This window comes from Panthera tigris, chromosome E3 (assembly GCF_018350195.1).
Source record: "Panthera tigris isolate Pti1 chromosome E3, P.tigris_Pti1_mat1.1, whole genome shotgun sequence".
In the NCBI taxonomy this organism is placed as follows: domain Eukaryota; kingdom Metazoa; phylum Chordata; class Mammalia; order Carnivora; family Felidae; genus Panthera; species Panthera tigris.
The window spans coordinates 15490663-15502938 of NC_056675.1; the positions used below are offsets into that span (position 1 = coordinate 15490663).

A 12276-nucleotide genomic window follows, 5' to 3' on the forward strand; every position below is an offset into this window, starting at 1 on the left:
TAATTTGTTAACTTGAGAGTAGCGAAAATCTCAGATCCTTCACAGTTCTTCTCAAAGGAGCTAAGCAGGTTTGTGTTGGTAAATTTTTAGGTTCTACAAAATTCCAAAATGTTTTTTCAGTTTTCTAAGAAAAATTACAGTCTACCAAAGTCTACTTTTCCTAAAGTATTTTCAAACTATTGACTGGGATCATCTTTTCTATAATGTCTGTGTGTAAAGTCATTTTATTTTTTTCCTAAAAAATTTTCCTGTTTTGTTTGAAAGTTTGACAAGTGGGTGTATTCTTTTGACTATTAATACGGAGAGGTATTCTGTATACCTTCTTGTCTGGTTGAAATCTTTTTTTTTTTTTTTTTTTCACTCTGTTTTGAAAATCTTTGCCTATTTCCTTAATCATGTTTTCTATGTAGTTCACCTGGCACATCTCATCATTAGAATTTAGAACTCCATAATCTGTTTTCTGGGTTAAGTTTCTTTTGTACTGCAGTTAACTGTTGAATTTATTTAGGTTTTAGCTTCGATGTCCATATTTTTTGTACTGCCAGTTTCTGTTGCCTTCAATATTTTTTTTAAGGAAAATAAACACATTGGTGTTTCAATCCTCTTAAATACAAATTTAAAATTAAACGTTAACATTTAAAGTAGACCAAGCATGTGGTTCCCATAGTTTGAGATAGTCCATCTTACTAGGGAATATACCCTGAGGTCACTAGTAGCTAGTTGAACACAGATTTAAACATTTCTACATTTAGATGAACAAAACAGAGCAAAAGTAATTGGTTTTTGTCAAATCCAATTACTGCCAAAATAAAGATGGTGAGAATTGTTAAGGTACATTATGTCCATTTCACATCTCTAAGGTAAAGCCAGTAGTTGATCATTTTTAGCACCTGGTTAGTTAGTAATTACAAATGAGCTCACATATGTTCTTCACAAAGGTCAGCATTAAATTTTTTTAGCAAGAAAAATGTTTATACTCTTGCCTTTCATTTACACAGTGAGATGCGAAAGAACCACAGTGCAGCGAGTCACGGCCAAGTAACCCCACAGGATTCTAGAAGACACTGTATTCATTTAAGATACTTTGATGTCACCAGAATTTCAGCAAACATAGCATTATTCATGATACTCTAGAGGACTAGCAGTGTCCAAGTGGCTTCTTCTCTACGTATGTGAAACTACAAAACATGGAATCCTAAAAATCAATGAACAGACTCCTGAATTAGAGTTCGTTAATTGAATTGTTTGCTTAGCCACTTGGGTTTTTCCAACAAAGTTTGGGGAAAGGTCAAAAGTACTCATGGATGAGAAAAGACGAATCAGCCTTTCAAGAGTTATAGCAGCTAGTTAGAGGCAGCTAAGCTCCTTTCACCATGCCCACCAAGGTAGGTCCTGGTGTGGGCCATCAGCTTGTACCTCGCCTTGTTAACTAGCACTGCTGTGCCCAGCTCTTTCCCCTCACCAAGAATGCAGAACAAAGCCTCACATCTGTAGGGTCAAACTTGGCTCAGTTTGAACCACAACTGGTTTCATTTGAGTAAGCCGTGATTTTTGAACATCTTCTGGATGTGGATTTCTGTCATTATGGGGCTCTTCTATAGGTTTTATAGGGTTATCATCTTTAATTTTTTTCTCTTGGAACACACATTGTGTTGCTTTCTCTAAAATGCCTACAACCTCTAGCAAGTCCTCGCAGAATTCCTAAATACCATATAATTATGCCTCCTCCACCACTTTTGGCTCCTTGGCAAACAGTTCTCTGTATCTGCCAAATCTTGCTTTTATTCTTCCGTACACTCTTTTAGTTGCTCTCCTAATGACTCTCTCTTCCATGACTATCCTCTCTGTAGAGGAAATACCTCTCTTCCGTTCCATTTTGACCCGTGTCCTCTTCTATTCTGGGCACTGTTCTTTTGTTTTGCAGCTGTGCACAACAGGAGAGGGCCTGAGAGACGATGCCAAAGCTGGGAGCCAGCCTCACCCACTGAGCCATCACGGTTCCCCTTGCTAATGTCTTAAGTTTTCTCGTACATATCGCTATATTCTTCTATGATACATTCTTATTTTATTCACTCATCACTTTCAACATAATTATCAATTCAACCTTTTATCTATTTTCAGTTCTTACAACTTACAGATTCTATCAGCTCAGATGCTTTCCCACGGTCTTGTCACCTCACTTCTCATCTAACTTTAAAATTGAGTCCTGGGTTTCTCCCCTAGCCCAGCTCCCCAATTTTCTAATCATGATTAAAGCCTATTTTGTTAATTAAAATTTCCTTGCCTTGGATACAAACCTCTGCTCTCCTAACAGTAAATACACAGCAGGTCAAACTACTCCTTGCACACATATATGGTTTAGAATAGTGAAATCATTTTTAAAAGTTTATTTATTTAGGGGCACCTGGGTGGCTCAGTCAGTTAAGTGTCCGACTTTGGCTCAGGTCATGATCTCATGGTTCATGGGATCGAGCCCCACATTGGGTTCTGTGCTCACAGCATGGAGCCCACTCCCTCTCCCCCTGCCTCTCTCTCTCTCTCAAAATAAATAAACATTTAAAAAAGTTTATTTATAAAGTGTATTCATTTGTTTATAATGTTTATTTATTTATTTTGAGACAGAGAGGCAGGGGGAGAGGGAGGGAGGGAGGGAGGGAGGGAAGGAGGGAGAGAGAGAAAGAGAGAGAGAGAGAGAGAGAAAGAGAGAGAGAGAGAGAGAGAGAGAGAAAATGTGAGTGGGGTAGGGGCAAAGAGAGAGAGGGAGAGAGAAAATCCCAAGCAGGCACTACGCCACCAGCACAGAGCCTGACATGGGGCTTGAATTCACAAACTGCAAGATCATGACCTGAACCAAAATCTAGAGTTGGATGCATAACCAACTGAGCCACCCAGGCACCCCTAGAATAGTGAAGTCATTTTAAGGTATAGGAGGACACCTAGCTTTCTATTTATTCTTGGAAAGAGAAGACAAATGAAGATATAGCTATGTTGTAAACTGTAATTTTTTTCTCATTCAGGTTTAGAAAAATAGTTTTTCAAGAGAGTTGACATGGGAAAAATTTTAAGTTTATATAATATAACCAATATCAGAATTTTATAGAATGAATGCTTGGGAAAAGAATGATGAAAGTAACAAAAGGTCTTACGTTTGTGCTTGACTGCTTCTTTAGTAAGGAAAAAGAATATCTGAATGACTGCTAATAAAGGAATCTTGTTTTTAAAATTGCACTGAGGGGCACCTGGGTGGCTCAGTCAGTTAAGCGCTGAGTCTTGATTTCAGCTCAGGTTGTGGTCTTGTGGTCATGAGATCAAGCTCTGCATGGGGGTCCATGCTGGGTATGGAGCCTGCTTGGGATTTTCTCTCTCCCTCTCAAAAAAATAATGCATCGAGAAATCCACAAAATTCACTTATCAAGAAGCTTTAATTCAATATCTAATAAATTAGAAGGTATGTATTTTAAGGAAGTAGAGGGTATAATAAGCTCCACTTTTAAAAATAGAGTAGGCTCCACTTTCAGAATAGGGGAGAGTGCTTCTGAGTGATTTATTAATAATTAACAATGGCAGGATTTAAACATTTTGGGCAGCAAAAGAAACTTCTTGATTTAACTGCAGTCTGTTTTGTGTTTTGAAAATGTTTTCATATAAATAAACTTATGGGAAAAAAACTTCACCAAGGAAGGGATCTTACTAAGTTAGAAAATAGGGTTTTCTAGTTATGATGGAAAAGGTTAATATTGAAAGTTGGCTCTATATAATACTTTAAAATTACCCTGGCCACATAAAAAGGCTTTGTCCGAATGACAAAAAGAAACCCATACATCCTTCATTTCATTGGTGACCCTATACATCCAGAATCCATGGCCACTCTTAGACCTATCTGAAGCTTGGCTCTTACAGTGAGATTCTTAAATTCTAGTTATTTTTGTAATGATAAGAAGTTTAAAACACTAAACCTTATAAATTCTTCTTAGCTTCTTCTGTATATGCCAGTCCCCCATCAGTCATTTTCTTAGTAAAATTTAAATTCTTGCTATGATGACTTCTAAGAAGAGAAAAGTGGCTGATGACAACATAAATATAAATGGATTTTGTGTTAATGATGTAGCTGCCTATTTTGTTTGCAATAAAAATACCTCTTATTCTAAATAATATGAAAAGGAACTGTAAGAAATATATATTTTAAGTAGCTAATAAGATTAACCAAACAGAAAAAATGACAAAATAAACCACCTTCAGAAGAGTCTGAGCAACCAACAATATTTGTTGAACAGTAAAGCATTACATTGTATTACTGCAGTGTGTATGAATTATGTAAGGACTGAATGAAATTTCATCCCAAAGAGACATCCTTTTGGGATGAGGAAATTGAAAAAAGAAAAAAAAATTCTGAGTGCAGATGAGGTGTTTTGTGATAAAGATAAAATGGCTGAAAATAAACCCAACCTTTTTAATGCAATTCTGTAAATATTTAATTTTCTAGACTTGAGCCAGATATGGAAAAGGCTGCTCACCACTGACATACACTCAGATTGGAGAAAACAGGAATGCAGTAGAAAAAGATGTGGGCAAGAGCGGTCCATTGTTCTGGACCTCAGAGATTTGGGGAAGACTGCTACTGGGGGGCACAGAAGAAAGAATCACCAGTTAATGGCAACGTCAACAGGGTGGGTTCAAACATATAGGAAATGAATTTTCATACTGTATAGGTCACTAGAATAAGATGACTTAGAAAGTCCACTTGGTGAGACTAACATTAAATTAAGTTTTTTGAGCCTTAAGTCTAAGCCTAAGTTAAGATTTTGAGTTTTGGTTACCTGAGTACAGAGGACACCTTTCACACACTTCATTACCTCAGCAACTATCCCCAACTGCACTCAATCAGATCCTCTCAAGAAATTTATATGATTAAGTGATTTGAAGCTTATTAGGTAAGATTGGTTCATTCTGATATAAAAACTGTTTTATTTATTTAAAAGGACATTTAACTTGCAGCCAAAGGTAAAAGGGCATCCTGGAGAAGCGCTGGACATTTCAGTTTAACAAATATCTGTTCAATATCAGGTATGTGCCAGGTATTGTGGCACATACCTGCCTAAGACTTGGACACTTAGCCACAGAACACTTAGTGCTAGTGTAGAAACAGAAAACTGTTGCACAATGGCTCTTCAAATGGAAGGAATCTGAGGCCACATTCAGTTCTCAGATACGGGTTAGTGATGCCTTGAAAACAGTTAGGCATGATGGTATTCTGCCCCAGTTAATTACTGTTTTACTTTAGTATATTGGTTTAAAAGTCAACTAAATTATTACAGAACAAGGGCACGTTACAGTTCTGAGCAAAAGAAAAATGAACAAATCAGTTCTGATGAGCTGATCAAATGAGCTTATTGTTTTTCTAAAATATAGCATTACACAGTACATATGCTATATGTACTGTAGTCTCTAGGCCAAAATAGTATGAATATCCTGTAAACATTCTGTATGGACTAAAGAAAAAATAACTACAGGGGTGCCTGTGTGGCTCAGTCAGTTAAGTGTCCAGCTTCGGCCTAGGTCATGATCTTGCCGTTCCCAAGTTCAAGCCCCACCCTGGGCTCTGTGCTGACAGCTCGGAGGCTGGAGCCTGCTTCAGATTCTGTCTCTCTCTCTCTCTGCCCCTCCCCAACTCACATCGTCTCCTTCTCTTAAAAATAAATAAACATTAGAAAAAATTTTGAAAAAAAGAATAAAAAACTACAAAGGCTTAGTTTTTATTTATGGCTAAAAAAATGAAAGTTGTCTTAAATACTGAGAACAAACTGAGGGTTGATGGGGGTGGGGGAGAGGGGAAAGTGGGTGATGGGCATTGAGGAGGGCACCTATTGGGATGAGCACTGGGTGTTGTATGGAAACTAATTTGACAATAAATTATATATTAAAAAAAAATGAAAGTTGTATACCACATGACCTCTGAAGATTCCATACTAAGGAAGTCTATCACTGCTTCTAACTCAAAACATCAATGATTATGGGCGCCTGGGTGGCTCAGTCGGTTGAGCTTCAACTTCAGCTCAGGTCACGATCTCATGGTTTGAGCCCCGCATCCAGTCCTATGCTGACAGCTCAGAGCCTGGAGCCTGCTTCAGATTTTGTCTCCCTCTCTCTCTGACCCTCCCCAACTCACTCTCTCTCAAAAATAAATAAATGTTACAAAAACAAAACAAAACAAAAAACCCATCAATGATATATGCTTTCTTTAAATGTTACTATGTGCTTACAAATGCTTTAAATTTTTTTTTTTTACCGTTTATTCATTTTTTGATAGAGACAGAGAGTGAGTGGGGGAGGGGCAGAGAGAGAGGGAGACACAGAATCTGAAGACAGGCTCCAGGCTCTGAACTGACAGCACAGAGCCCAATGCGGGGCTCGAACTCACGTACCATGAGATCATGACCTGAGCTGAAGTCGGATGCTTAACCAACTGAGCTACCCAGGCACCCCTGCTTACAAATACTCTGAGGAGAAAACAGGACTGCTTATTCTCAGTATAACTGCACACCAAAAAACAAGAGAGAAAGCTTCTTTTCTCCCTTATTAACTGAATTCAATATTTAAAAAGTATCTTGGCAGAAGCTGTTTGCTTATTAGCCTAGTGATAGTGACCACAGCTGAAATACAGCTAAGCAGTTAATCACCTTGCTGCTTTTCTTATTCTCTTTTCCTAAGACTTCCTCACTGTCCAGAAGGGACTTTTAGAGCTAATTCTGAGTTTAATGGGTAAAGAATGTTACAAATAAATTGATCGTTGTTTACAGAAATGAGTCCCTTTACAAGTAGTCTTATAAATTACTGCAATTGAGGGGCGCCTGGGTGGCTCAGTCGGTTAAGCATCCGACTTCAGCTCAGGTCACGATCTCACGGTCCATGAGTTCAAGCCCCGCGTCGGGCTCTGGGCTGATGGCTCAGAGCCTGGAGCCTGCTTACGAGTCTGTGTCTCCCTCTCTCTCTGACCCTCCCCCGTTCATGCTTTGTCTCTCTCTGTCTCAAAAATAAATAAACGTACAAAAAAAAAAATTACTGCAATTGAGATTACAGTTTAGAAATTGTAGGTTAAAGAGACACCTGTGGAAGGCACAAGTTCTAGTTCTGACACTGGCAAAATCTAACTGTGTAACCTTGACAAGTCACTCATCCTCTCAGGCTCCCACCTTCCCCATCTATAAAACAAAAGGGACTGAAACTGGATAGTTGCTAAGGTCCCTTTCAACATCTAAATTCTGGCTTTCCCTTCTCCCACCTGATCAAGGAGAGGTATTTTATAACAAAATACAAAACAAAAACAGAAAACCCTAAAATGAACGCTATTGGCCTAACTACTGCTACCTAGAGTTCAAGGTCTACTATGTTCCCTTAGTGGTTTAAACTACATACAAGGTGACAATTTAGGAAGGCTTATTACTAAAGTACACAATACAAGTGGCTTCGATGTCAGACTTTCCATGCAAAGATGACCCAAATACCACTGAGTTGCAGTGGAAAAGTACTAGCCTGGGAGTTGGGTTTTAACTTGGTTCAGTGACATCTCTTAGGTAAGTAACTTAACATCTCTGGATCCTGATTTTCCCAGGTGTAAAATGACAAAGTTATACTAGATTATCTCTAAGACCTTTCCTAAAACCAAAACTCTATGTTTCTAAGTGGTTACTCTCAACCTACCCTTTTGTAATGCATTGCTTCCAAAAACAGCTTGGTCTGCTTATAGATTTCTTGGCCTGTCTTGTGGAAGGTCTTGAGAAATTCTATGAACTCTTTAGACACTCTATCCGTTTCAATGCTGGTTTGCCGGTTTATGGAAGGACTGGGAGCTTTTGCTTCCTGAATTTCTGCTGGGAAAATTAAACATAGTAAGTTTCATTACATAGAAGATCCATGCATGGAATTACTTAAACTATGTAACTTGATTATTTAAATTATGCTTAATCAAAGTTAAACTTGAATTTAAATTCTGTTTAAATATTTGGACCACTTTAAAGTAAGCTCAATCTATTTTATGACGAGGAAGTACAAGCAGATAAAACTACACGATCTAAAAGATATTCCCATTCAAATAAAAGTTGCTCTACTAATATTTTCTTAGCCAAAATATATCATACTTTGACGCATATACTTAATTATAAATACTGAAATGGCGGCACTATCTTGAACAACTTTCTCAAAGACTGCATGAATTTACAAAACTAGTCAATTAGCAAAATAACAATCAGGAGAAGCACAAAAATGTTAGGTGACTTATAACATGTGAGACAACTCTTCCAAATCCATTCTACTTCTCAAAAAGGCAAAGGCTCATTTGTTTATGTGGAGACTAACAATTCCTGACCCATAATCCAGTTTTCAAAAAAATTTTTCAAGTCATACTGCTCTAAGTGCAAGAACGCATCCAACATAGCAATCATGACAGAACGAACAGCAAAGAGGTAAGCAAAGTAAGTAAAACACTGTCTAATCAGTGGCCACACACCTCTTTCCCCTCTTCAAATGGGACCTTTAAAGAATAAAGATAACAGTGCTACAATACAGTAGGCGCTCTCTGATCACATTCTAGCCTCCTGATATTCAACTGCTAATCCAATAACTGTAAGGAATTAAATGACTCATATCCCCACAGTTCCCTTTTATACACAAAAAGAAAGATCATTAGGTAGAGAAAGTATCTTCTGAAGATACTGAAATCAACTTGTTACCTGCTTACTCAGAGTAACTTCCTATCATCTTATGTTTTGAACCTTAGTACCTGAGATATATTTCAATAAAGAAGTTGCAGTAAAGTTTTCAGATAATAGAAGACTGGATTATTCAAGTGAGACAAACACATGTAGACTACCTAAAAGAATATACTATTAACTATGGTGAAGTAAAGATTCTACCTCTCTTGTATCATCACATAGCTGGTGATCAAACCAATGAGGTACTTAAATTGTTGGACTTATGTTGAGAGTAAGGGTGAAAACACCCTTTCTCCTCCCAACAGTACTATTAAGTAGTTAGCAGAACAAAGTTGCACATTATAGTTATCTTTTCAAATCAAGTATTTGCAGATCTTTCAGATTATCAGCTGCTTCCTAATTATGATTCGAACTATAGAAGCCCTAAAATCACATTAAAATAAAATTAAAAAAAAAAAAAAAAGCACACAAAAACCCCACTATATCTATGGCTAAAAATACTATCAGTCAAAAGTCAACCAACAGACTGGAAAAAATGCTTGTAAGCTTTATCACAAAGAAAGGGCTACTCTCCCTAATGTAAAGTAACTCCTATAAAGAAGAAAAAAAAAATAACAGTTCAACAGGAAAATGGGTAAGGAATCCTAACATTGCACAGAAAAGAAACCTAAATGTATTTTAAACAAAGGAAACATGCTCAGTCTCACTCGTAACAAATATGCAAATCGAAACTACTATGAGATGCCATTTTAAAAATGAACAGACACAAATCTGATGTTGATGTTGATGAGGGTATGGGGTAAAAAGGCATTCTCATCTGTGGAGGTGGGAATGTAAAATGATACAACTGCAATGAAATGCAATTTGGCAATAATCATCAAAATTAAAAATACATTTATCCTATGACCCAATAGTTCCATTTCTCAGAAATTTTCTGATATAACCACACATGTACAAAATGAAATATATACAAGACTATTCATTTTAGGACTGCTTATAACAGCAAGACTAAAAATGGCACAATGCACACCACTAAGGAACTAATAAATTGTGGTTTAATCCATAAAAGGGAATACTATGTAGTTTTAAAATAAAGTACTTTTCATGTACTAAAAAAAAAAAGAGTTCTCAAAACATATTGCTAAAGTGAAAACAAAAAACAAAAAACGACAGTATGTGAATAAGAATATAGAACAGAGTATATATAATAAAAATATATGTGTTTAGAAATGAAGAAAAGCACCTAAGGATACACAAGAAACCAATGACAAAGGTTGTCTGAATACGGGAGAACAATGGTGGTGATGGCTGGGAACTAGATGGGTGAGGGACCATACACCTTTTATTTTGTAGCCATTTGAATGTACTACTTATTTTTTTTTTTAGCAAATAAATTAATCAGGTACAATCTAACTTAGAACAAAAACTGGAAGCACCCTTTCTAAACATTTTTACCAATATGGAATACCAAAAGGTGTATTCAACAGTCTGTATGATTAGAAAAAATTCTTTAAGGAGTGCCTGGGTGTCTCAGTAGGTTAAGCACCTGACTCTTGGTTTCGACTCAGGGCATGATCTCATGGTTCATGAGTTCGAGCCCTGAATTGGGCTCTGCGCTGTCAGTGTGGGGCCTGCTTGGGATTCTCTCCCCCTCTCTCTCTGCCCCTCCCCCGCATGCACATGTGTGCTCTCTCTCAAAATAAATAAATAAAAACTTTAAAAAGAAAAAAGAAATAAAAAGTTCTTTAACACTTAGCTTAATCCTTCACTCAATCTGATAATTCCACTTCTGGTCATGATGGGATAACAGGGGTTGGGTTCACCCTACTCCCTTAACAACTAGAAAATCAGACAAAATACACGAAATAATGCTTTTCAGACATCGGACAACAGGTGGATGGGAGGGTAAGCCCTGAGAGAAGCAGACAAATATGGTAAGTCTTCCAAGTACCCCAGCTCGCTGCACAGAGAGTTTTTAGGCCATGGCAACTCAAACAGAGCCTAGCAGACCTACTGAATTTGGGAAACAGCATTTAGAGCTGAGGGAGGCCAAAGTCGCTAGAAATTGCATGGCAAAATACAGAGAGGATGGGGCTGCAGAGAAAAAATTCCAGGTAACTGCAGAGGGATTCCTGTGAGTCTTTGAGGGAGTACTTCATGTATATGTGAGAAAGTACCCAAGATTGCATAAAGAAGCAGGCAGAACAATAACAATCCCCAGAGCACACATGACTGGGAATAATTCACTTCCAAATAGCCAGGAGGAACAAAGAACATCAGCAATGGCAAATATAAAAAAACAATTTCTCATTAAAGTAAAATTTCTTTAAAAGATCATTAACTGGAGCCACCTGGGTGGCTCAGTTGGTCAAGTGACCCATTCTTGATTTCGATTCAGGTCGTGATCTCATGGTTCACGCGAAAGGGCTCCGTGGTGGGGTCTGCACTGACAGTGTGGAGCCTGATTGGGATTCTCTCTCACCTCTCTCTGCCCCTCCCCTGCGTGTGTACTCTCTCATACATACATACATACATACATACATACATACATACATGAATGAATGTATGTCTTCCTAGCAAGGTTCCTGAAAAACTTAACTATCCTACAATCCAACAATTACATTACTAGGTATTTACCCAAAGAATACAAAAATACTAATTCAAAGGGATACATGCATCCTAATTTTTATAGCAGCATTATCTACAATAGCTAAATTATGGAAACAGGCCGAGTCTCCATCAACTGATGAATGGATAAAAAAGATACACACACACATATACATATATACATACATACACACAATGGAATATTACACAGCCACAAAACAGAATGAAATCTTGCCATCTACAATGACAAAGATGGAGCTAGAGAATATCATGAGTAAAATAAGTCAGTCAGGGAAAGAAAATACCATACAATTTTATTCATATGTGGAATTTAAAAAACAAAACAAATGAGCAAAGGGAAAAAAGAGAGAGAGAGAGGCAAACCAAGAAACAGACTCTTAATTATAGAGAACACACTAATGGTTAGCAGGGGGGATGTGGGGGATGGGATGGGTTAAATAGGTGATGGGGATTAAGAAGTGCACTTGTCGTGATGAGCACCAGGTGTTGTATGGGAGTATTGAATCACTATATTGTACATCGGAAACCAATATTATTGTACTGTATGTTATCTAACTGGAGTTTAAATAAAAACTAAAAACAATAATAAAAAAAAGTCTTCCTAGCAGAATAACATATGCTTTTGAATTATATTGGCAATATTTACAGCTCTTTCAAGAATTTTCCATATTGCAGACACTGTGCTTTACTATATATTCTCATTAGTCCTTAAAAATTTAGATTCCTGAAATCATATGAAATAATAATATCTACCATTTTAAGCCACATACACACTGAGGTTAGAGAAGTTAAGTCACTTATATGCCTCAAGTCACACAAGTAGAGGAAAAGCTGAAATCTGAGACCAGATCTGCTTAATTTCCAAGCCCGGGTTCTTTACAACCACACCATAACGTCCCTACTATTATTACAGCGTCTATTTATTCCTTTTTAAGCAAAT

At 37.3% G+C, this 12276-nt stretch overlaps 1 protein-coding gene across 3 annotated transcripts in view; it reads right to left on the minus strand.

Moving 5' to 3' along the window:
• The window catches only part of RABGEF1 (RAB guanine nucleotide exchange factor 1), a 60850-nt gene that overhangs the window by 19587 nt on the left and 28987 nt on the right, over positions 1-12276 (minus strand). For 2 of the 3 annotated variants that reach the window (XM_042972572.1, XM_042972571.1), the window contains exon 4: positions 7699-7868. In XM_042972572.1, coding sequence (XP_042828506.1) covers positions 7699-7868 — 170 coding nt within the window. The remainder of the gene's footprint in view (positions 1-7698; positions 7869-12276) is intronic. The other variant, XM_042972573.1, reaches the window with a different exon arrangement.